Here is a 27673-nt window from a genome sequence, read left to right as displayed (position 1 = left end):
ACTGTGAAAATGACTCTCCTACCCAAAGCAATGTACAGATTCAATGGAATCCCTATCAAATCACCAATGGCATTTTTTACACAACTAGAAAAAAAAATCTTAAAATTTGTATGGAGACACAAAAGACCCTGAATAGCCAAAACAGTCTTTAGGGAAAAAAACGGAGCTGGAGGAAGCAGACTCCCTGACTTCAGACTATACTACAAAGCTACAGTAATAAATACAATATGGTACTGGCACAAAAACAGAAACATAGATCAATGGAACAAGATAGAAAGCCCAGAGATAAACCCATGCACCTACAGTCAACTGATCTATGACAAAGGAGGCAAGGATATACAATGGAGAAAAGACAGTCTCTTCAATACGTGGTGCTGGGAAAACTGGACAGCTACATGTAAAGGATTGAAATTAGAACAGTCCCTAACACCATACACAAAAATAAACTCAAAATTATTCGAGTCCTAAATGTAAGACCGGACACTATAAAACTCTTAGAGGAAAACATAGGAAGAACACTCTTTGACATAAATCACAGCAAGACCTTTTTTTGATCCACTTCCTAGAGTAATGGAAATAAAAACAAAAATAAACAAATGGGACCTAATGAAACTTCAAAGCTTTTGCAGAGCAAAGGAAACCATAAACAAGACAAAAAGGCAACCCTCAGAATGGGAGAAAATATTTGCAAATCAATTAACAGACAAAGGATTAATCTTCAAAATATATAAACAACTCATGCAGCTCAATAATAAAAAAAGAAACAACCCAATCCAAAAATGGGCAGAAGACCTAAACAGACATTTCTCCAAAGAAGACATACAGGTGGCCAAGAACTACATGAAAAGCTGCTCAACATCACTAATTATCAGAGAAATGCAAATCAAAACTACAATGACGTATCACCTCACACCAGTTAGAATGGGCATCATCAGAAAATCTACAAACAACAAATGCTGGCGAGGGTGTGGAGGAAAGGGAACCCTCTTGCACTGTTGGTGGGAATGTAAATTGATACAGCCACTATGGAGAACAATAAGGAGGTACCTTTAAAAACTAAAAATAGAATTACCTTATGATCCAGCAATCCCACTACTGGGCATATACCCAGAGAAAACCATAATTCAAAAAGACACATGCACCCCAATGTTCACTGCAGCACTATTTACAATAGCCAGGTCATGGAAGCAAACTAAATGCCCATCGACAGACAAATGGATAAAGAAGATGTGGTACATATATACAATGGAATATTACTCAGCCATAAAAAGGAACGAAATTGAGTCATTTATTGAGATGTGGATGGATCTAGTGAGTGTCATACAGAGTGAAGTAAGTCAGAAAGAGAAAAACAAATATCGTATATTAACGCATATATGTGGAATCTAGAAAAATGGTACAGATGAACCAGTCTGCAGGGCAGAAATTGAGACACAGATGTAGAGAACAAACGTATGGACAACAAGGGGTGAAAGCGGTGGGGGCTGGGGGGGTGATGAATTGGGCGATTGGGATTGACATGTATACACAGAGGTGGATAAAACTGATGACTAATAAGAACCTGCTGTATAAAAAAATAAATAAAATTAAATTTAAAAATTTTTTAATTAATTAAAAAATTATTAATCATGTGATGCTTTACCTGTCACTTCAAATGGATACTTTTCCAGGGTGGTGGCTTTTTTAAAAAATGACTTTTTTTAATCTAATAAAAAGCTGATAGAGAACCAATGCGTCACATAAGACACCTGCAGCTGATTTTGCTTAATTCAACGCAGACCTTTTCTCCCTAACATTAATAAACAAGTACATATACATGTAATTATCAAGTACTTTAACCTGCTACTCATTTATAGAAAAATAACATGAATTCCCATGGCTACATTTAAAGCTTTATCATATAATTTACAAAATGAGGACAAATTGTACATACTCTATATCCAAGAACTGGTTAGAATATTATTCATTTGGCATAAAGTGGTTTGATTCTAGAAATAATGCATGGTAAGTTAGTTACTGAAGCAGCTAAAGATCTCTTTATAAGTGGCTTAAAATATGACATTATCATATTGACTCTGCGTACTGCTTCCTCAAGTTTCCAATAAACTAATAGTATAATATCTTAGTTCCCAAATAAATTCATGTTGCATGAACTGACTGACACACTGGTGGTAATAAATATATGTGTAAAACACAAGTTCAATGGCACACTCTTACCAAAGACTTATTTTTCTGGAAGACATTTCCACCTACTTAATCTTGTTTAACCCCCCTCCCACAGCAACCTCATGAAACAATTTCTCCCTATTTAATAGGTGAGGAGACTGAGGCTCAGACACATTAAGTGATTTGTACAAGTTCCCACAGTTAGTAAATGGAAAGATTTTGATTTGATCATATAAACATTTTACATTCATTTGTCTATTAAATTCCCAAATTTCTTCTGACATATATTTAAAAAAAAATTACAGGTAGATGTACATCTAAATCTGCAACATATCCATCTGGGTACCAGAATACCTCCTTATGCACAAGGAGTTTTACAAAATAAGTAATTGACTTTTCAGCATCGACTAGTAAAAGGGTAATGGTTATAAATGCTTGTTTAACACTGGCAGGTAGTAAATGTCTCCAACATATTACAAAGAAATGCAAAGGTAAGCATTCTGTTGACAATAGCAGGTCAAACAAAACCCAAAACCATACCTACCAGAAGGTCACCACCCTGAGTGTTTCTACGGACTCTAGAATAAATCAGCGCGTACCATCACTGCCCAATACCCTGCCCCTGGGCATCCTCTAGGCCTTTCCCTGTCCTCTGAGTCTCTGCCAAAGCTAGTACATATCCCTGTGTCCCTAATTTTGCCCCTTTAAAAAAAGCTCCCATCCCCAAACTACAAAACTCTTGAGATACCACACAGTGTCTTTTTCAGTGTTCACAGCATGAAAAAAAGAAAAAAAGGTTCTTTTACCTAACTTTGTTTTGTTCTTTGGAACCTAGGCCCTACAGTAGCCTTGTTTATGCCCTACATATGAGAGTTTAACCCCTTTCCCATCATCACATTATGTCTCTCCCACCATTCAGTGTTAAACCAGCCCAAAGGTCCAGGCAGCCCTCACAAGCCTGTACATAAACCCCTCTTCACCTTTGGCATAAATCCAAAAGCCCTCAAGAAAATCCAATAATATAAACAGATACTGGGGGTAGACATCATGCTCACATATAGCCATGTTCCTATTCTTTACTTAATTCAAACCAATGGTTCTCAACTGGAAGCAATTTTGCCCTCCCAGGGAAATTTGGCAATGTCTGGAGAAATTTTTGGTTATCACAGCTGGAAGTGGGGAGATGGACATAGGTGTGCTACTGGCATCTAATGGGTAGAGGCCAGGGATGCTGCTAAACATCCTACAATGCACAGGACAGCACCCACAACAAAGAATTATCCAGTCCAACATGTCAATAGTACCAACGTTGAGAAATACCGGTTTAAACTAACACCACTGTGATACACAGGGATATATGACCACACAGGCTCAACAATTCATCTTTCTAGAGAGGAACAGATTAATTAAAGGCTCAAAAGTAATCACAATTTTGAATCCATTCTGAGAAGGATGTCAATATAGAACTAGTTTAGAATAATCCTTTTCAAACTTGAACGTGCATGAGAATCACCTGTGAAGCTTGTAAAAATGCAGATTTTTGAGACCCAACCCAGGATAAAGGCTGCATCCAGGAACGTGTATTTTTAACAAGCTCTCTGGGTGAATTTGATGCAGTTGAACCTCTAAACTCTGAGCGCTCTAAGAAACTAAGCTGAGGAAGTGAAACTGTATACTGATGAAAATAAACTGAGTTTGTGAACACTAAACTTTTCCTCCAGTTGAACATATGGCTTAAAAACACTGGATAGCTGCCAAATCACTGAGATGATAATAATAACTAATAATTAATAATAAACTCTATGCCTTAAACCAGTGCTCTTCAAATTTTCATATGCATAGGAATCACCTGGAGATCTTGTTAACATGCAGATCTGATTCAGTAGGTCTTAGATACAGTATGAGATTCTGCATTTTTAACCAGCTCCCAGGTAATGGCCTATATTTTTAGTCCCTGGACCAGCATGTTGAATAATAAGGTCTTAAAAATACAACTGCCAAAAGAATACAAAGACAGGACTACTTATTTCAAAAGCACAAAACCATCAATCACAATTCTCATCTCCATCTGCATCTGGAAAATGGACATAGGCTTTAGATGTTACCTCCACTACAAAGTCAGCTCCACGAGAGCAGAAGTGTAATTGGTTTTACCCATGACTTTATGGCCAGCACCCATTCAAGACCCGGCACATGTTTTGTACTCAACAAATACTGCGAATAAATGAATGCTAACAGAGAGTCTCTCTATGAAGTCTAGTGATAAAAGCCAATCGTAAATCAAAATGCCAAAAAAAAGCCTAGAGATCCACCTCAGAAAGAAGAAAATACTTGTTCTTAATCCTATTTAATACATAGATATATCATTAATTGATAACTGATTTATGAGTTCTCCTCTATATAGTATCCAAAGTGATCATGAACTCAGACTTAACTATGAGTGTTTTCTAGAGATGTGCATTCTTTGGGGGAAAAAATCAGCTGACCATAAAAATCACATAAGTATGGTATTTTGTTTGAAAAGAATAGTATATAGGTAGCATTGACAGCTTCTTCAACTTCCTTTGCATGAGAAACTATGCCTAAGAAGAAATTCAGAGAAATTTAATCTTTATTAGGTTTGATTTAAAAAATTTAAAGTCCTCCCTTCATATCAGAGGAGGCCCTGGTTTCAAAGAAAAAATGCCCTTTTCCTCTGATTTGAGTATCTTAATGTAAACTTAATCAAGTTTACAAATGAACAGAAATTGAGTTAGAGAAAGCTGAAGTTAAGTATCACAGAGAGTAAATGATGAATGAGGCCAGAAAAACCACTAATGCAAGTTCAAATTTTGTTATGTCACTTGATAGGGATTTTCAAAAGATTTGCACCAAAACTCCTTAATTGGAGAAAGAATGATTTTCATAAAAACACAAAACAAAACAATACAAAACAGTATTTCCTCAGCATTGTAAACATGTTAAATAGATATTCCTCAGTGCCTAAAAACACTTTAATACTTCCATATATCATATTAAGTCTAAAATCTGTTTTATGTGGCAAATTTTCCACTTGATTAGATGGATAGATGGTTCTATTAAAAGGTTAATTCATATCTGGAAACATCAGAAATACTTTTTCTCATCTCCTTTTTTTGCTGTTGTTAATTTGTAACTGTGTTGGTTAAGTTTATTTGTCAACATGACTAGGCCATGGGGTGACCAGGCATTTAATCAAACATTATTCTGGGTGTATCCATCTGTGACGGTGCCTCTGGATGAGATTTACATATGACTTGGAATAAAGCAGATTGCCCTCCCTAATGTGGGTGGGCCTCATCCAATCAATTGAAGACCTGAATAGAACAAAAAGGCTGAGTAGGAGGGAAACTTTGCCCACCTGACTGATGAGCTAGGACACTGGTCTTCTCCCACCCTTGGAATTGAACTTACACCATTGGCTCTCCTGGTACTCAGGTCTTTAGACTTGGACTAAAACTACACTATCAACTCTGCTAGGTATCCAGCTTGCTGACTGTAGATCTTGAGACTCTTCAGCCTCCATAATCACATGAGTCAATTCCTTATACTTTCTTTCTCTCTCTCTCTCTCTCTCTCTCCTCTCTTATCTATTGACATATATGTCCTATTGGTTCTGTTTTTCTGAAGAATGTTGACTAACACAGTAACCTGGGACCTTTTTATTTAAGAAACTCTACTGTAATACTCAATAGAACATGCATCATTAACCATAGTTTTGAAAGCTAAAATCTGCTAAAATTTCCTAATTAATCCCATAGGGCTTGGTCCTCTGGTTATTTATCCCTACTCTGTTAGCAGGCCTCCCATTAGCTCCAGTGGAGAGTTGTGTGCTAGTTTACAGTCAGAGAATTGAGCTCATTCTGTATCTTTCCCTTCATATCTCTTGGAGCAACTCTGTGAGGCTATCACTCATCTTACTGTTAAAGAAATCATCTCAGATTGGCTCTATACTCCATAATTAATGAAATGCAGATACTGACTAAGTCAGGAATTCGTTACTAAATGAATTAGATGTGAAGCTGAGAAAGAAAAAAAAGAAGGAAGGGAGGGAAGGAGGAAAGGAGGAAGAAAGGAGGGACAGAGTAAGGGAAGGGAGGGAAGGAAAGGGCAAGAAAGAATGAGAGAGAGTTTGTTTCCCATTGTCTTCCAGTGTGGCTTATTTACCATGGTCCCAGCTCATTACAGTTTCTCTAATGCCAAGAAGTTGCTTTTCAGATGGACTATGGTTTTTTTATTCCTTTTCGGAAACATTCAATTTTTAAAGCCAGTTAACTGCTTTTAAAAGAAAGTCTTTCTGAAGAAAAATCTATATGGTACTCTTACCCATAAAAATAAGAATTAGATTAGGTATCTAATAAGTAAATTAAAAGTACTAAAAGTTTAAAAACACCAAATTTGAAGATAGGTGACATGAATTTGAACCCTCGTTTACTGTTTGCTATCTAAATAAGTGATTTGGGGGAAAATCATTTTATTTCCAAGCTCTTCAGTTTTCTCAACTACGAAACAGGAGATTATAATAATGCCTGCATCATAGGACTGCTGGATGAAATAAATTGTTGTATGTGGAAAGCTTTCTAAATGTCTCTAAAGAGCAATATGGTTATTATGTTGGTTTTGTTCTTTAATATTAGCCTTAGTGGCAAACAGTATAATAAGAAAAAGGAATACAACATAGGAAAAAACTGAGAAATTACTTGTTTTCATTAAGATTTATGCTTACATTACTTTGTACATGGGCCAGAATTTACTGAAATGCGTAACAAAAAAGAAGGTAGAAAAGGTATCATAAGCCAAAGGAATGAATTAAAAAGACAGGAATGGGGTGAGAGGAGACAGTGTTTCTTTTGGTGTGACTGGTGAAAACAAACAAACAAACAGGTATTTGAACTGGAAATCTAAATATAGTGGTTTATAGTTTATGTTTGAAGGTGTGCCATGCCTGGCACATAGCAAGTGCTAACGAAATGTTTATTAAGATTCCAATCTTCACATTCAACTAGCATTTAGTTAAGCAACTTCTACATACCAAACATTTGATGTTCACGTCAGTTGGTTTGCAAATTGTAGCTAGAATTCAAATCTTAGGTGAAAATGTAAGAGTGTTCAGTAAAAGCAATGGTGGATATGGGAAAATTTCTGGGATTTGTAGTCCTTTAAGTATGCATGCCATTTATCAGTACAATGAGTGAGATAAACGAATAAATTCCTCTCCTTGTACTACTCAAAATATTTTTCAAAGGAAAATGCATATCAATCTAAAACAACTGAATCCATTTTTAGCTATAAAAATCTATATGACAATTAGACTTATATAATATAAGCACAATTTAATAAGTTCAATACTTATCCTGAATAATTCTTTAGTGATGAGGCAGCCTAAAGGTGCCCATCTGTTCAGCATATCTAAGCATTTCAAACCATCAATAAACAAATATTTCTTAAACCCTAAATTGTCTATCTCTATTTTAGAAGTTTTGGAAAATTCAAGGAAAGTAAATAGCCTGTGACCACGAAACACTTATATTATAGGTGGTAGAAATATATACAAATGCACACGTATGAATCCCTTAATAACTAATATAATAGATAATAAAGTATATTACAACCGGACAATTGGATATAAATTAGTACAGAACAAGGTATTAATTCTTCAGTCAGATAAAATAAAAAATAGATTTGAGAAATTAAATTTATGTGCACCTCATTCATCAAGAAAATCTTTTTAAAAAATTAAGCAGCCTAGAACAATAATCAAATCATAGTTAGAACAAAAGGCAGAAGGTATACCTGTCAGACGGTATTCGTTTTCTAAGGCTACTATAATAAAGCATCACAAACTGGTGGCTGAAGCAACAGAGATGTATTGTCTTAACGGTTTTATAGCCTAACAGTCCAAAATCAAGGTACCAGCCTTTCTAAGGGCTGAGAAGGACAATTTGCTCCACGCTCCTCACCTTGCTTCTGGTACTTTGCTGGAAATCTTTGGTGTTCCTTGGCTTGTAGGTGCATCACCCCAATCTCTGCCTGCACGTTCACATGACATTCTCCCCGTGTGTCCGTGTCAAAAGGTCTCCACTTTATAAGGACAACAGTCATACTGGAGTAGGGTCCCAGCATTTTCCAGTATGACTTCATCTAAACTAACTACACTTGCAACAGCCCTATTTCCAAATAAGTTCTCATCCTGAGGTAACAGGTTAGGGCTTTAACATATGACTTCTTGAGAGGCACAACTCAACCCATAACACAGACAAACCATCATGAGCAAAGAAAACGATGAAAATACTGGAAGAGATTTGCTATGGATTAATGGATAAATAGCTATGTAGGGCCAGGCAACAGAAAGGCTTGGAACCTTGGCAAAGGAGTTTGAGCTTGATGTGTTGAGCAAAAGAAAGGCACCATGGGCTCTCAAGCAGAAGAAATGGGTTTTGTAAACATTAATCCAGAGAATGGGTCCTGGTTGGGTAGGAGGGAGCAAGACACTAGAGACAGAATGACTAAACAGAAGGTGACTTGAAGTAAAAAAAAATGATATCTGGCAGCAGCAGTCAGAATGAAAGAGATAAGATGAATCCGGGAAAAACTGGTCCATCAGCAAGGGATTATTCTTTTAGGGGGTTCAGATTTTCTATATTCTCATTAATTTGAAGAAATGCCTCACAAACTTCCTTTCATTAATAAGGCATTCATTACCAATTTTGGTAAACAAAGTGATAGGCAACTATATAAATGACTCACCTATGCAGAATTATTTTCCAGTTCTTAGTGTACTGCTAAAAGCTTGGATAGCAACAACGCCAGCAATTTTAAGGTGTCTGGGAAACAGGAACAAGCTTCTTCATCATAATGCACTACAGCTGACACAGCTGTAATCCCTGGCACCTCTTATGCACTGAAGAGAGAAACTTACCAAATGAATGACTTCTGAAGACACTATCTAAAATGGAATGCCAAGATGGTCCTAAAATAGTACTCAATAGTGTAAGGAAGTGTCAAGAGGAAGTATAGTCAAAACATCAAAAGCTCCTACCATTTTCAGTTTAAAGTCAAGACATGTAGCAAAGAATCATTCTGAAAAACACAATGTCCAACGTAATTTTTGACAATCTTTATAGACTGTATGTATTGCAAGAGACCAAATGAAGGGGAAAGTACTAAAAAATTTGGTAACACTCTGTAGGGAATGAGGAACATTGAATGGATGGAGATGGACAAATGATTTTTAAAAGAGAAATATGGTAAACATATAGTTCATAAAAAACATAAAGCAGGGTAATATACTCTCAGATATTTTAGAACATTAATATCTAAAAGCTGGACAAGTCATCTAGTTATAAAATCCTAATTTAAGTCATGTTTATAAATATCTAAGGAGTCACAAAACTCTTTCAAAAACAAGAAGCTATCGTCTGCATGGCTGAGTCACTGGGGTGAGGCCAGACAGAACCGAAAAGGAAAAAACAGGTGGCAAAGAAACACCCTTCCTTAGCCCCACTGTCCCTTAAGCTACTGCTTTGTCTTTCTCCTTCCCTTCATAAGCAAACATCTGGAAGGAGTTCTCTTCCTTCATCAGAACCATTTTTCCCATGATGCAATACTGAATGTACTCCAAACTGGCTTTGGCATCACCGTTGCACCAAAATCGCCATGGCTGGCCCTCAGTGTCATCCATAATGTTCAACACAAAGGATGTTTTTCAGTTTTTATCATTCTCGATCTCTCAGAAGCATTGTACGTTTTTTGAAATCCCCTCTTTTCCTTGGTTTCTGTGACACCACCTCCTCTTCTCTTCCTAATTGTCAGCCACGACTTTCCTCTCTCCATCACCAAATCATCTTCTTTATAAAACACTCAAACACCAGAGTTTTTCAAAATTCTCTAGGTAATTTCTTCCATTTTCTCAACTACCATTTATATGCCAAAGAATCCCAAATGTTATGTACAACTTAAACTTCTCTGAACCCCACACTGAAGTATATTCAACTGGCTACTCACCTGTCCCTCAAGTACTACAACCCACCATGATGATTTTCCCACCAAATCTGTTTCCTAAGTGAGCAGCACTAACATCTGCCTGTTTCTCAGGACAGAAACCTGAGTATCACCCTTGAAACCTATCTACTCATCATCTACTAGCACCAATTAATCATCAGGATTGGTTTTACCTCACTAATGCTCTCAAATACACCCACATCTCCATCTCCCTTTCTTCGGCAGGCCACTGCTGTCTCCCATCCACTGGTTTCCCACATCCAGTCTTCCCTTCATTCAGCCTGAAGCAGAAGTGATTATTTAAAACACGAATGTGATCAGGCATTCCTCTGCAAAACTTTTCATCAGCTCTCCCTTGTTCTTAGCACAAAACCCTTAGTCTTTACTATGCCCTTCAAGGCCCTGCTTCCCATCATTAATCTCATTGGGCACCTCTCCCCTGTTCTCTGCCTTCCTTCAGTTATTACAAAGTGCTTCTTTTCAGCTTAAGGCCTTTAGACATGGTGATTCCTCCAAAGGAGATTCCCTTCTTTCCCACACTTACTTCTATGCATAGCTGATTTTTACTTAATCTTCAGAGTACAGAGAAAAACTCTTTTATTCAAGCACTACCACCCACACAGATCAGAGCCCCTGTTAACCTATTTCTCTTTTTGCCACTTGCCACATGTGCAATTAAATGCTCTTTGGTGCAATGATCTTCCTTGCCTGAGAGAACATCAGTCATGTACACCTTATTTACTGCTTCACCTCCAGCCTAGCCTGGAACAAAACAAGCATTCAATAAATATTTGTCAAATGAATAAATAAACTCCAAATTTTACCAGTGCTATTTTAACTCTGATCAAGAAAGTTATAGTAAAAAATAATCTCAATTATAATTATATCATTAAAACAACCCCACAGATTTAGTAAATAAAATTTATTTTATATCACTTGCTTACTTTTGCATATAATGACAAGTCTAATTTCTTAGAGGACCAGAACTCTACAAGACCAGCTGATAGACAACATGTACAATTGCATAAAAAATTTTAAATACTGCTTCTAGTGAGTCAAACTATCCTTAATGGGATAGCCCTGGCCCCAGAGGCAGCTACCATGGGAGTTGGCCCACACAGCAGCAGGCTGGAACCAGTCCCAAGAAACCCCAGCTCCTGTAGCCAGCCATGCCAGGACTCAGCCTCACCCAGCAGTGGGAAGCAGCCATGGCACAGGCAGGAACTAGCAGCTGACTGGGCAAGGGGCCAGGCTTGCCTAACAGTGTGCCAACAGTTGTTGCATTGTCACAACAGAATGGCCAATACAATCCACATAGGGGACACACCTAGAACAGACAGCTCTGGAGACCAGAGGGTAGTGTGCTGCTGGGACCCATAGGATGTATCCTACATAAGGCCACTTCTACAAGATCAGGAAGCATAACTGACCTACCTAATACTTAGAAATAAACAAAGGGAATTTGGCAGAATGAGGAGATGAATATATTCCAAAGGAACAAGACAAAACCCCCAGAAGAACTAAATGAAGTGGAGATAAGTCATCTACCCAAAAAGAGTTCAAGGTAATGATTATAAAGATGATCAGTGAACTGAGGTGAAGAATGGATGAACACAGTGAAAAGGTTAACGAAGAGTTAGAAAATATGAAGAAGAACCAAACAGAGCTGAAGAAGAATACAATAGCTGAAATAAAAAATACACTAGAAGGAATCTAGGAATACACAGTATATTAGATGACACAGAGGAATAGATCAGTGAAATGGAAGACAGAACAGAGGAAATTACACAAACTGAAGAGAAAAAAAGAAAGATTTTTTTTTTTTTAAATGAGGATAGTTGAAGAGACTTCTAGGACAACATCCAGTGTACTAGCATTTGCCTTACAGGGGTTGCAGAAGGTGAAGAGAGACAGAAAGGGACAGAGAATTCGTTTGAGGAAATAACAGTTGAAAATTTCCCTAACCTTAAAAAGGATATAGATATCCAGGTCCAAGAAGCAAAGAGAGTCCCAAATAAGATGAACCCAAAGAGGTCCACACAAATATACATTACAATTAAAATGGCAAAAATTAAAGATAAAGAGAGAATCTTAATAGCAGTAAAGGAAAAGCTACTAGTTAGCTTTTCCTAACTAGTAGCTTTCCATACCATAAGAGTATGTGCTGACTTTCCAGCAGAAATTTTGCAAGCCACAAGGTGAGTGGCACAATATATTCAAAGTGATAAAAAGAAAAAATCTACAACCAACAACACTCTACCCAGCAAGGCTACCAAGCAAAAGCTAAAATACCTCAACACCACTAAACTGGCTTTACAAGAAATGTTAAAGGGACTACCCTAAGCAGAAAAGAAGATTATACAACTAGAAATATGTAAATTATTTTTAAAATAATCTCATTAGTAAAGGCAAATGTACAATATAGGTAGTATATCATCCACTTATAAAGCTAATATAAAGGTTAAAAGACAAAAGTAGTAAAATCATCTGTAGCCCCCAAAGTAGTTAAGGGATACACAAAACAAAAAGATGGAAAATATAATGTCAAAAACATTAAACAGAAAAAAAAAAAACATTAAACAGGGTGTGAAGAGTAAAAATGCAGGGTTGTTAGAATGTGTTCATACTTGAGATCAACTTAAAATAATCAATATATATACATACATATATAGTGTTATATATGAACCTCATGATAACCACAAATTAAAAATCTATACTAGATACACACATTCAAAAAAGAAAGAATCCAAACATAACTAAAGACAGTCATCCAATCACAAGGGAAGAGAGCAAAAGTAGAAGAAAGAACAAAAAAGAACTACAAAAACAGCAAGAAAACAATCAACAAAATGTCAGTAAGTACATACCTATTAATAATTACATCAAATGTAAATGGACTAAGTGTTCCAATCAAAAGTCATAAAGTGACTGAATGCATAAAAGAGCAAGACTCATATATATGCTACCTATTTCAGATCTAAAGTCACACACAGACTGAAAATGAAGAGATAGAAAAAGGTATTCCATGCAAATGGAAACAAAAAAGAAAGGGGGGTAGTAGTACTTATATAAGGCAAAACAGACTTTAAAACAAAGCCTGTAACAAGAGACAAAGAAGGACATTACTTAATGATAATGGGATCGATTCAACAAGAAGATATAACACGTATAGCTGATTCACTTTGTTGTAGAGCAGAAACTAACACACCATTGTGGAGCAATTATACTCCAATAAAAATGTTTTTTTAAAAATATATATATAACAATTATAAATATTTATAGACCCAACACAGGAACATCTAGATAAAGCAAACGTTAACGAACATAAAAGGAGGAATTAACAGTAACACAATAATTGTAGCAGAATTTTACACTGCAATTAAATCAATGGACACATCATCTAGACAGAAAATCAATAAGGAAACACTGGCCTTCAAGGACACATTAGACCAGATAGACTTTATATATATATATAGAACATTCCATCCAAAGCAGCATAATACACATTCTTTTCAAGTGCACATGGAACATTTTCCTGGAGAGAGAGCACATACTAGGCCACTAAACAAGTCTCAAATAAATTTAAGAGGACTAAAATCACATCAAGCAACTTTTCCGACCGAAGGGTCTGAGACTAAAAATCAACAAGAAAAAAACTGCAAAACACAAGCACATGAATGCTAAAAGATATGTTACCAAAAAAACCAATGGGTCACACACACACACACACAAAAATCAACAAGGAAATCAAAAAATACCTGGAGACAAATGAAAGTGGAAACACAACAATCCGAAATCTATGGAACCCAGCAAAACCAGTTCTAAGAGGGAAGTTTATGGCAATACAAGCTTATCTCAGAAAACAAGAAAAATCTCAAATAAACAACCTAACCTTATACCTAAAGGAACTAGAGAAACAAGAACAAACAAAACCCAAGATGAGTAGGAGAGAAATCATAAAGATCAGAGCAGAAATAAATGAAATAGAAACTAAAAAAAAATAATAGAAAAGATCAATGAAACTAGAGATGGTTCTTTGAAAAGATAAACAAAATCAATAAAAAAAATCAAGAGAGAGGGCCCAAATCAATAAAAGGAGAAATGTAACAGAAGTTACAACTAACACCACAGAAAAATAGGATCATAAGTGATAACTACAACAACTATATGCCAACAAAATGGACAACACAGAAGAAATGAATAAATTCCTAGAAACTTACAATCTTCCAAGACTGAATTAGGAAGAAATAGAAAATATGAACAGACCAATTACCAGTAATGAAACTGATTCAGTAGTAAAAAGAACTCCCAACAAACAAAAGTCCAAGACCAGATAGCTTCACAGGTGAATTCTACCAACCACTTAAAGAAGAGTTAATGCCTAGACTCCCCAAACCATTCCAAAAAACTGAAGAGAAAGGAACACTTCCACACTTGTACTATGAAGCCAGCATCATCCTCATACCAAAATGAGACAAAGACACCACAAAAAGAAAATTACAGGCCAATATCACTGATGAACATAGATGCAAAAATCCTCAGCAAAATACTAACAAACTAAATTCAACAATACATTGAAAGGATTGTATGTTATGATCAAATGGGATTTATCATCAGGATGAAAGGATGGCTCCATGTCAACAAATCAATCAATGTGACAAATCATATTAACGAATTGAAGAATAAAAATTATGTGATCATCTCAATAGATTCAGAAAAAGCTTATGGCAAAATTCAACATGCATTTATGATAAAAACTCTCAAGAAAGTCAGTATAGAGGGAATATACTTCAACATAATGGAGGTCATATATGACAACACACAGCAAATGTAACACTCAATGGTGAAAAGCTGAAAGCTTTTCCTCTAAGATCAAGAATAAGACAAGGGAGCTCACAATTGTCCCTTTTATTCAACATAGTATTGAATGTCCTAGCCCTAGCAAGTAGATAAGAAAAAGAGATAAAAGACATCCAAATTGGAAAGGAAAAAATAAAACTTTTAATATTTTCAGATGACATGATACTATATATAGAAAATACTAAAGATTCAACAACAAAAAAATCAAAACTAATAAATGAATTCCATAAAGCTGCAGGATACAAAATTAATATACAGAGGGCTTCCCTGGTGGCGCAGTGGTTGAGAGTCTGCCTGCCTATGCAGGGAACGCGGATTCGTGCCCCGGTCTGGGAAGATCCCACATGCCGTGCAGCAGCTGGGCCCATGAGCCATGGCCGCTGAGCCTGAGCCTGCACGTCCGGAGCCTGTGCTCCACAACGGGAGAGGCCACAGCAGTGACAGGCCCACGACGGCAAAAAAAAAAAAAAAAAATTAATATATAGAAATTTGGTGTGTTTCTATACACTAGACATTATAAGAAAGAGAAATCAAGAAAAAATCCCATTTAATATTGCATCAGAAAGAACAAAATACCTAGGAATAAATCTAGCCAAGGAAGTAAAAGACCTGTACTCAGAAAACTATACAACATGATGAAAAACTGAAGATGACACAAATGGAAAAATGTGCTGTGCTGATGGATTGGAAGAATTAATGTTGCTAAAATGACCATACTCCCCAAGGCAGTATACAGATTCAATGCAGCAATCCCTATCAAAATACCAATGATATTTTTCACAGACCTAGAACAAATGATTCTAAAATTTGTAAGGAAACAAAAAAGACCCCAAATTCCAAGGGAACCTTGAAAAAGCTGGAGGTATCATGCTCCCTGATTTCAAACAATACTACAAGCTACAGTCATCAAAACAATATGATACTGGCACAAAAACAGACACACAGATCAATGGAACAAAAGAGAAAACACAGGAGGAGTTTCAAGATGGCAGAAGAGTAAGACGTGGAGATCACTTTGCTCCCCACAAATACATCAGAAATACATCTACATGTGGAACAGCTCCTACAGAACACCTACTGAATACTGGCAGAAGACCTCAGACCTCCCAAAACGCAAGAAACTCCCCATGTACCTGGGCAGGACAAAAGAAAAAACAGAGACAAAAGAATAGGGACCGGACCTGCACCAGTGGGAGGGAGCTGGGAAGGAGGAAAGGTTTGCACACACTAGGAAGCCCCTTTGCAGGCGGAGATGGTGGGTGGCAGATGGGGAAGCTTTGGAGCCACGGAGGAGAGCGCAGCCATGGGGGTGCGGAGGGCAAAGCGGACAGTATCACGCACAGAGGATCAGTGCTGACCAGCACTCTCCAGTCCAAGAGGCTTGTCTGCTCACCCGCCAGGACGGGCAGGGGCTGGAGCTGAGGGTCCGGCTTCGGTGGGATCCCAGGGAGAGGACTGCATGAACACAGCCTGAAGGGGGCTAGTGTACCACAGCTAGGCGGGAGGGAGTCCGGGAAAAAGGCTGGAGGTGCCGAAGAGACAAGAGACTTTTTCTTGCCTCTTTGCTTCCTGGTGCGTGAGAAGAGGGGATTAAGAGCGCCGCTTAAAGGAGCTCCAGAGACGGGCGCAAGCCGCGGCTAAAAGCGCGGACCCCAGAGACGGGCATGAGACGCTAAGGCTGCTGCTGCAGCCACCAAGAAGCCTGTGTGCAAGCACACGTCACTATACACACCTTCGCTCCTGGGAGCCTGTGCAGCCCGCCACTGCCATGGTCCCGTGATCCAGGGACAATTTCTCCGGGAGAACACACGGCACGCCTCAGGCTGTGGCAACATCATGCCGGCCTCTGCCACCACAGGCTGGACCCGCATCCGTACCCCTCTATCCCCCTGCCCTGAGCGAGCCAGCGCCCCTGAATCAGCTGCTCCTTTAAGCCTGTCCTATCTCAGTGAATAACAGACGTGCTCAGGCAACCTACATGCAGAGGCGGGGCCAAATCCAAAGCTGAACCCCAGGAGCTGTGCGATCAAAGAAGAGAAAGGGAAATTTCCTGCAGCAGCCTCAGGAGCAGGGGATTAAATTTTCACAATCAACTTGATGTGCCCTGCATCTCTGGAATATCTGAATAGACAACGAATCATCCCAAATTGAGGAGGTGGCATTTGGGAGCAATGAAATATATATATTTTTTTCCCTTCTTCTCTTTTTGTGAGTGGGTATACCATTTGTCCTAGGGTCTGTCTGTCCGTTTTTTTGTTGTTTATTTATATTTTGTATAGTTTTTAGAGCTAGTTATCATTGGTGGATTTGTTTTTTGGTTTGGTTGCTCTCTTCTTTATTTCTTTCTTTCTTTTTTGTTTTTTTATTAGTTAAAAAATTTTTTTTAATAATTATTTTTATTTTAATAACTTTATTTTATTTTATCTTCTTTCTTTCTTTCTTTCTTTCTTTTCTCCCTTTAATTCTGAGCTGTGTGGATGACAGGCTCTTGCTGCTCCAGCCAGGCATCAGGGCTGTGCTTCTGAGGTGGGAGAGCCAAGTTCAGGACACTGGTCCACAAGAAACCTCCCAGCTCCACATACTATCAAACAGCGAAAATCTCCCAAAGACGTCCATCTCAACGCCAAGATCCTGCTCTACTCAACGAGAAGCAAGCTACAGTGCTGGACACCCTATGCCAGACAACTAGCAAGACAGGAACACAACACCACCCATTAGCAGAGAGGCTGCCTAAAATCATAATAAGGCCACAGACACCCAAAAACAAACTCCACCAGACATGGACCTGCCCACCAGAAAGACAAGATCCAGCCTCATCCACCAGAACACAGGCACCAGTCCTCTCCACCAGGAAGCCTACACAACCCACTGAACCAATCTTAGCCACTGGGAGCTGACACCAAAAACAATGGGAACTAGGAACCTGCAGCCTGTGAAAAGGAGACCCCAAACACAGTAACTTAAGCAAACTGAGAACACAGAGAAACACACAGCAGATGAAGGAGCAAGTCAAAAACCCTCCAGATCTAACAAATGAAGAGGAAATAGGCAGTTTACCTGAAAAAGAGATCAGAATAATGATAGTAAAGATGATCCAAAATCTTGGAAATAGAATGGAGAAAATACAAAAAACGTTTAACAAGGACCTAGAAGAACTAAAGAGCAAACAAACAGTTCTAAAGAACACAATAAATGAAATTAAAAATTCTCTAGAAGGGATCAATAGCAGAATAACTGAGGAAGAAGAATGGATAAGTGACCTGGAAGATAAAATAGTGGAAATAACTACTGCAGAGCAGAATAAAGAAAAAAGAATGAAAAGAAATGAGGACAGTCTCAGAGACCTCTGGGACAACATTAAACGCAACAACATTCGAATTTTAGGGGTCCCAGAAGAAAAAGAGAGTAAGAAAGGGAATGAGAAAATATTTGAGGAGATTATAGTTGAAAACTTCCCTAATATGGGAAAGGATATAGTTAATCCAGTCCAGGAAGCACAGACAGTCCCATACAGGATAAATCCAAGGAGAAACACAAAAAGACACATATTAGTTGAACTACCAAAAATTAAATACAAAGAAAACATATTAAAAGCAGCAAGGGAAAAAAAACAAATAACACACAAGGGAATCCCCATAAGGTTAACAGCTGATCTTTCAGCAGAAACTCTGCAAGGCAGAAGGGAGTGGCAGGACATATTTAAAGTGATGAAGGAGAAAAACCTACAACGAAGATTACTCTACCCAGCAAGGATCTCATTCAGATTTGAAGGAGAAATTAAAATCTTTACAGACAAGCAAAAGCTAAGAGAGTTCAGCACCACCAAACCAGCTCTACAACAAATGCTAAAGGAACTTCTGTAGGCAGCAAACACAAGAGAAGGAAAAGACCTACAATAACAAACCCAAAACAATTAAGAAAATGATAATAGGAACATACATATCAATAATTACCTTAAATGTAAATGGATTAAATGCTCAAACCAAAAGACACAGACTGGCTGAATAACTACGAAAACAAGATCCGTATATATGCGGTCTACAAGAGACCCACTTCAGACCCAGGGACACATACAGACTGAAAGTGAGGTGATAGAAAAAGATATTCCAAGCAAATGGAAATCAAAAGAAAGCTGGAGTCGCAATTCTCATATCAGACAAAATAAACGTCAAAATAAAGAATGTTACAAGAGACAAAGAAAGACACTACATAATGATTACGGGGTATCAATCCAAGAAGAAGATATAACAATTGTCAATATTTATGCACCCAACACAGGAGTAAAACAAAACATAAGGCAAATTTTCACAGCCATAAAAGCGGAAATCAACAGTAACACAATAATAATATGGGACATTAACACCGCACTTTCACCAAAGGTCAGATCATCCAAAACGAAAATAAATAAGGAAACACAAGCTTTAAATTACACATTAAACAAGACGGACTTAACTGATATATATAGGACATTCCATCCAAAAGCAACAGAATACACATTCTTCTGAAGTGCTCGTGGAACATTCTCCAGGATAGGTCATATCTTGGGTCACAAATCAAGCCTCAGTAAATTTACAAAAATTGAAATCATATCAAGTATCTTTTCAGACCACAATGCTATGAGACCAGATATCAATTATAGGAAAAAATGTGTAAAAAATACAAACACATGGAGGTTAAACAATACACTACTTAATAACCAAGAGATCACTGAGGAAATCAAACAAGAAATAAAAAAATACCTAGAAACAAATCACAATGAAAACACAATGACCCAACACCAATGGGATGCAGCAAAAACAATTCTAAGAGGGAAGTTTATAGCAATACAATCCTACGTTAGGAAACAAGAAACATCTCAAATAAACAAACTAACCTTACACCTAAAGCAATTAGAGAAATAAGAACAAAAAACCCCAATGTTAGCAGAATGAAAGAAACCATAAAGATCTGAGCAGAAATAAATGAAAAAGAAATGAAGGAAACGAGAGCAAAGATAAACAAAACTAAAAGCTGGTTCTTTGAGAAGATAAACAAAATCGATAAACCATTAGCCAGACTCATCAAGAAAAAAAGGGAGAAGACTCAAATCAATAGAATTAGAAATGGAAAAGGAGAAGTAACAACTGACACTGCAGAAATAAAAGGAGCATGAGAGATCACTACATGCCAATAAAATGGAAAACTTGGAAGAAATGGACAAATTCTTAGTAATGCACAAGCTTCCGAGACTGAACCAGGAAGAAAGCGAAAATATGAACAGAACAATCACAAGCACTGAAATTGAAACTGTGATTAAAAATCTTCCAACAAACAAAAGCCCAGGACCAGACGGCTTCACAGGCAAATTCTATCAAACATTTAGAGAAGAGCTATCACCTATCCTTCTCAAACTCTTCCAAAATATAGCAGAGGGAGGAACACTCCCAAACTCATTCTATGAGGCCACCATTATCCTGATACCAAAACCAGACAAAGATGTCACAAAGAAAGAAAACTACAGGCCAATATCACTGATGAGCATAGATGCAAAACTCCTCAACAAAATACTAGCAAACAGAATCCAAAGGCACATTAAAAGGATCATACACCGGGCTTCCCTGGTGGCGCAGTGGTTGGGAGTCCACCTGCCGATGCAGGGGACGCGGATTCGTGCCCTAGTCCGAGAGGGTCCCACGTGCCACGGAGTGGCTGGGCCCGTGAGCCGTGGCCGCTGGGCCTGCGCGTACAGAGCTTATGCTCCACGGCGGGAGAGGTCACAGCGGTGAGGGGCCCACGTGCCGCAAAAAAAAAAAAAGAAAAAAAAGGATCATACACCATGATCAAGTAGGTTTTGTCTCAGGAATGCAAGGATTCTTCAATATATGCAAATCAACCAACGAGATACAACATATTAAAAATTTGAAGGAGAAAAACCATATGATCATCTCAAGTCATGCAGAGAAAGCTTTCAACAAAATTCAACACCCATTTATGATAAAAGTCCTCCAGAAAGTAGGCATAGAGGGAACTTTCCTCAACATAATAAAGGCCATATATGACAAACCCACAGCCAACATCGTCCTCAATGGTGAAAAACTGAAACCATGTCCACTAAGATCAGGAACAAGACAAGGTTGCCCATTCTCACCACTATTATTTAACATAGTTTTGGAAGTTTTAGCCATAGCAATCAGAGAAGAAAAAGAAATGATACTATACCTAGAGAATCCTAAAGATAATACCAGAAAATGACTAGAGCTAATCAATGAACTGGATAAAGTAGCAGGATACAAAATTAATGAACAGAAATCTCTTGCATTCCTATACACTAATGATGAAAAATCTGAAAGAGAAATTAAGAAAACACTCCCATTTACCATTGCAACAAAAAGAATAAAATATCTAGGAATAAACCTACCTAAGGAGACAGAAGACCTGTGCACAGAAAATTATAAGACACTGATAAAAGAAATTAAAGATGATACAAATAGATGGAGAGGTATACCATGTTGTTGGATTGGAAGAATCAACATTGTGAAAATGACTATACTATCCAAAGCAATCTACAGATTCAATGCAATCCCTATCAAACTACCACTGGCATTTTTCACAGAACTAGAACAAAAAATTTCACAATTTGTATGGAAACACAAAAGACCGCGAATGGCCAAAGCAATCATGAGAAAGAAAAACGGAGCTGGAGGAATCAGGCTCCCTGACTTCATACTATACTACAAATTGACAGTAATCAAGACAGTATGGTAGTGGCACAAAAATAGAAATATAGATCAATGGAACAGGATAGAAAGCCCAGAAATGAACCCACGCACATATGGTCACATTATCTTTGTTAAATGAGGCAAGAATATACAGTGGAGAAAAGACAACCTCTTCAATAGTGGTGCTGGGAAAACTGGACAGCTACATGGAAAAGAATGAAATTAGAACACTCCCTAACACCATACACAAAAATAAACTCAAAATGGATTAAAGACCTAAATGTAAGGCCAGACACTATCAAACTCTTAGAGGAAAACACAGGCAGAACACTCTATGACATAAATCACAGAAAGATCCTTTTTGATCCACCTCCTAGAGAAATGGAGATAAAAACAAAAATAAACAAATGGGATCTAATGAAACTTCAAAGCTTTTGCACAGCAAAGGAAACCATAAACAAGACCAAAAGACAACCCTCAGAATGGGAGAAAATATTTGCAAATGAAGCAACCGACAAAGGATTAATCTCCAAAATTTACAAGCAGCTCATGCAGCTCAATATCAAAAAAACAAACAACCCAATCCAAAAATGGGCAGAAGACCTAAATAGACATTTCTCCAAAGATGATATACAGATTGCCAACAAACACATGGAAGAATGCTCAACATCATTAATCATTTGAGAAATGTAAATCAAAACTACAATGAGATATCATCTCACAGCGGTCAGAATGGCCATCATCAAAAAATCCACAAACAATAAATGCTGGAGAGGGTGTGGAGAAAAGGGAACCCTCTTGCACTGCTGGTGGGAATGTGAATTGGTTCAGCCAGTATGAAGAACAATATGGAGGTTCCATAAAAAACTAAAAATAGAACTACCATACGACTGAGCAATCTCACTACTGGGCCTATACTCTGAGAAAACCATAATTCAAAAACAGTCATGTACGACAATGTTCACTGCAGCTCTATTCACAATAGCCAGGACATGGAAGCAACCTAAGTGTCCATCAACAGATAAATGGGTAAAGAAGATGTGGCACATATATACAATGGAATATTATTCAGCCATAAAAGGAAACGAAGTTGAGTTATTTGTAGCAAGGTGGATGGACTTAGAGTGTGTCATACAGAGTGATGTAAGACAGAAAGAGAATAACAAATACCGCATGCTAACACATATATATGGAATCTAAAGAAAAAAAATGGTCATGAAGAACCTAGGGGCGAGACAGGTATAAAGACACAGACCTACTAGAGAATGGACTTGAGGATATGGGGAGGAGCAAGGGTAAGCTGGGACAAAGTGAGAGAGTGGCATGGCCATATATACACTACCAAACGTAAAATAAATAGCTAGTGCGAAGCAGCTGCATAGCACAGGGAGATCAGTTCGGTGCTTTGTGACCACCAAGAGGGGTGGGATAGGAAGGGTGGGAGGGAGGGAGATGCAAGAGGGAAGAGATATGGGGACATATGTATATGTGTAACTGATTCACTTTGTTATAAAGCAGAAACTAACACACCATTGTAAAGCAATTATACTGCAATAAAAATGTTAAAAAAAAAAAGAAAAGAAAAGAGAAAGCCCAGAATTAAAACCAAGCTTATGTGGTCAATTAATCTATGAAAAGGGAGGCAAGAATATACAAAGGGGAAGGATAGCCTCTTCAATACATGGTGTTGGGAAAACTGGACAGCTACGTGCAAAAGAATCAAACTGACTACTTTCTCACACCATATAAAAATAAACTCAAAATGGCTTAAAGATTTAAATGTAATACCTGAAATCATAAAACTCCTAAAAGAAAACATAGGCAGTACACTCTTTGACAACAGTCTTTGAAATAATTTTTTGGATCTGTCTTCTTAGGCAAGAGAAAGAAAAGCAAAAACATACAAATGGGACTGCATCAAACTAAAAAGCTTTTGCAGAGCAAAGGAAACTATCAACAAAACAAAAGGCAGCCTACTTAATGGGAGAAGATATTTTCAAATGATACACCCAATGAGAGGTTAATATCCAAAATATACAAAGAACTTATAATGACATCAAGAAAACTAACAACCTGATTAAGAAATGGGCAAAGGATCTGAAGACATTTTTCTAAAGAAGACATACCTATGACCAAGACGCACATGAAAAGACGTTCAACATCACTAGTCATCAGTGAAATGCAAATCAAAACTACAATGAAATGTCACCTCACACCTGTTAGAATGGCTATCATCAAAAAGAACACAAATAACGCGTCGGCAAGGGTGTGGATAAAAGGGAACGCTCGTGCACTGTTGGTGGGAATCTAAATTGATAGTCACTATGGATGACAGTATCGAGGCTCCTCAAAAAATTAAAAGTAGAATTACCATAAGATCCATCAATTCCCCTTCTGGGTATTTTTCCAAAGAAAACAAAAACACTAAAACAAATGAACAAATATAATGAAAGAGAAACAGACTCACATAAACAGAGAACAAACTGGTGGGTGCCAGAGGGGAAGGGGGTTGGTGGATTAGGGAACTAGGTGAGGGATATTTAGAGGTACAAACCTCCAGTTATAAAATAAATGTCTTGGGATGTAACGTAAAGCATAGGTCATATAGCCAATAATACTGTAATAACTTTATATTGTGACAGATGGTAACCAGACTTATCATGCTGATCATTTTGTAATGTATCCAAATATCAAATTACTACGTTGTACATCTGAAACTAATATAATATGTAAGTCAATGATATTTCAATAAAACATTCTTAGCAACAACAATAAAACAAAATGAAAAAGAAAATCAAATTTGATCAGAATACTGCAGAATTTGTTAACATGAATAACAAAAGATACACTAGAAGTACTCATGTATAAAAAATTCAAGATCCCATAATAAACCAACACGTTTTTCCATTATTTTAACTTTTGAAGATTACTTCCTTAAATGAAAAATAAACAACATGAGGACATTTACAAACCATTTTCCAGTATGATCCGTTCAGAACAGAAAACAGCTGCCAATCTGCACTACAGATAAATGTGTAGATAAAAACAGAGACCTAGTCTTTACAATTACATCAATTTTCAACAGGTTGTATTGATAAATAATCTAAATTTCTGGCCTCTTGCCTTGAACTCTTTCCTGTCTCAATAAATGGCAACATCATCCGTGTGCTGCTCAAAATCAGAACCTTGACTCCCATTTATCACTCTAATTCTCCTCTACAGTAAATTATCTGCAAGCTTGTTGGCTCTACTTCCAAAACATACGTAAATATGCTCCTTCTCTTTATCTCTCTTACCACTCTCTTAATTCAGGCCATCAACGGCTTTGCTTAGGCTTCTGCAATAGCCTTCCAACTGGTCTTCCTGGTTACACTTCTGTTCTTCTGACCACATCCAACCCCAGAGTTCATCTAACACCTTGCAGCTACAGCTATCTTTTTTGATACAAGTCTGTACATATCACTCCCCTACTAGATGATTCTAAAATACTTACAGTCTCCCTACATTACCTGGCCCCTACCTAACTCTCCAATTGCATCTTAACTGACTCATCTGCTGCATCACATTATCCTTCTTTCTGTTTCTAGAATATCCAAGCTAGTTACCACTTAGGGTCTATCTACTTGCTATTCCTTCTAATTGGAATGCTCTGTTGCAGATCTTTCCATGTTACTTCCTTATCATCAAGTCTCAATTCAACTGTCAGTCCCCTCCCAACCCCAAACCCAGAGGCTTTCCTTGACCATCTCATCTAAATTAATCCCCAATCAATTTCTATCACATCATCCTGTTTAACTTTCTTCCTATTATTTATTACTACCTTAAATTACCTTCGCTTCTTCTAAGTTACCCACTTATTCTCTGTCTTCTCCCTTGAATGTTAGCTCCTGAGCACTGGAACCTTATCAGTCATATTCACCATTTACTACCCAGTGCCTAGAAAAGTGCTTGGTACACAGTAGGTGCTCACTAAATATTTATTACAAGAGTGAATATACTTAACAACAACAAAAAGAAGCAGCTCAAAATATGAATAATTATCTTAAGATTCAAAAAGAAGTATTGTATGAATTTATATCATGTGATTTCATGTTACACACATTAACAATATCAGTGGAACTTATTACATATTAGAGATCCCAAATATTAATGAAAAATACATTATTTTACTAAGTTACTTTAAATTCATTTCTAATATAAAACCTTTCAAAATGAGGAATTTTAAATCTACTTATGAATGGGGAAGGGAAGCTATATGTCTTTCTTTTGGCAAAAATAGAATGGTCTCTTTAGGACTAAATCAGAAGCATTTAAAGGAATATGCTGAGAAAAAAAAGGTCAATTTAAAAAATGAATACCAATTTTTAAGGCAGAGAAAATCTACTGAAACCTGAGGGAAACAAAAGACATTGGTTTCCCAAGGGCCAGAAAATCATCATGTAGCTAAACACGATCTCTAAGGACTGATGGCACACTCTTGACATCTGGAAATAGTAAGTCCAAAACTGTCCAAGTGCCCAGATACCACCATATCAGTGTTCGTACTTGCAAGACCCACTAGCTAGTCACACAGTTAATGAGAATGACTCAAATGTGTGCCTTGGGGGGGAAATTATAAATTACTACATCTCTTGGATTTCTAGGGTCTTCCCGAACAGTCAAAGCCACAGAATTTGTGAATGCCAGGGGCCCCATCACTGTATTTGGACTGTTTCAATGAGACAGTAAACTACCTGGGATATTAGTTAAGATTTTTAAAATAACTAGGAAATTATTTTCTCCACTGGAGCTATTTACAAAATACCACAGAGCATGAATACAACCACTGAGATTACAGACAGCAGCAAACAAAAATGGTGCTGGGCACTTTATGTTCCTGTTAATTGACTGTCTTTGTTATGCAACATTGTCGGAAAAAATCTGACTACAATTCTAACTGCAAGCCACAGTAATCATGTCAATGTGTGAACTACCTGAATATCTAATTATGAAAAAAAGAAGGCAATTTCACAGTGGAAGCACTGTCCTAATTCAAGAAACCCAGCCATATTAACTGATTAGTCTGACATGTAGCAGATAGCTGAAAAACTTTAATTTGAAAGATAATTATTTTTACCTGATTAATATGCTTCAGATTAAATTCACTGCTTTTAATGGGCCCATCAACTTGACGACCTGGGAAATTAATAAATTTTGCATGCAGTAATCCTAGGAAATTTATACAGCCAAGCTACACATCATTACAAGGATTACCTTCACAGTAGGCATTGTCCTCTCGAAGAGCCCTAAAACCATCTCGACAGCTACAAACAGCCCTGTCATTCAGATTTCTGCAGACAGAATTCTCCATGCAGTTATGCCTTTCAGAACAAAAGTCATAACCTACAAGAAAAAAGAAACTTATTAGGGTAAATAAAATCATAACAAAGCAAATAAACTTTGTCTCCTTAAAATCTTTCTTTAATTTAGAAGGTATATTTCTCTAAACGATTAAGTTGATATCTTCATCCAATGTTTATAGGACCATATGCTATGTGTACTAAAAAGTTTTTGAGTGTGTTTAACTCAATTAATTCCTTCTTGAAGTTAACTCAATTAATTCCTTCTTGAAGTCTCCTCTATTTCTGACTTTATAAATGCTATCTCTAGTCCCTAATATTCCAATTACAGTCCTCCAAATATTGGAAACAAAGAAAGATTCTTGGAGTACAAAATGAAGATTACAATATAGAAGACAACACAGTGAGGAAGGAAAGTGATCTGAGAATTACTGATTGAACACTGTCAATAACTATGAGTAATACAGACCAAGCCAGATGAGATGTGCACATTATGTATTTAAGAAATGAAACAGACAACTTGGCATCCTTAAAAAAACCCACAAAACTCTAAACGCATAAAAAAAAATCACATCACTTTAATCTAATTTT

The 27673-nt window shown here is 37.2% G+C and overlaps 1 protein-coding gene across 2 annotated transcripts in view; it reads right to left on the bottom strand.

Annotated features, from left to right (window-relative positions):
- Nucleotides 1–27673, bottom strand: part of NELL2 (neural EGFL like 2) — a 378516-nt gene that overhangs the window by 197332 nt on the left and 153511 nt on the right. For both annotated transcript variants that reach the window (XM_027093487.1, XM_027093488.1), the window contains one exon: nucleotides 26997–27125. In XM_027093487.1, the coding sequence (XP_026949288.1) occupies nucleotides 26997–27125 (129 nt within the window). The remainder of the gene's footprint in view (nucleotides 1–26996; nucleotides 27126–27673) is intronic.

This window comes from Aethalodelphis obliquidens, unplaced genomic scaffold (genome assembly GCF_003676395.1).
Source record: "Aethalodelphis obliquidens isolate GAN/ISIS:26980383/991018 unplaced genomic scaffold, ASM367639v1 scaffold84, whole genome shotgun sequence".
NCBI lineage: Eukaryota > Metazoa > Chordata > Mammalia > Artiodactyla > Delphinidae > Aethalodelphis > Aethalodelphis obliquidens.
Note: the sequence above shows the minus strand (reverse complement) of the source record. Positions and strands in the feature narration are given on the sequence as shown.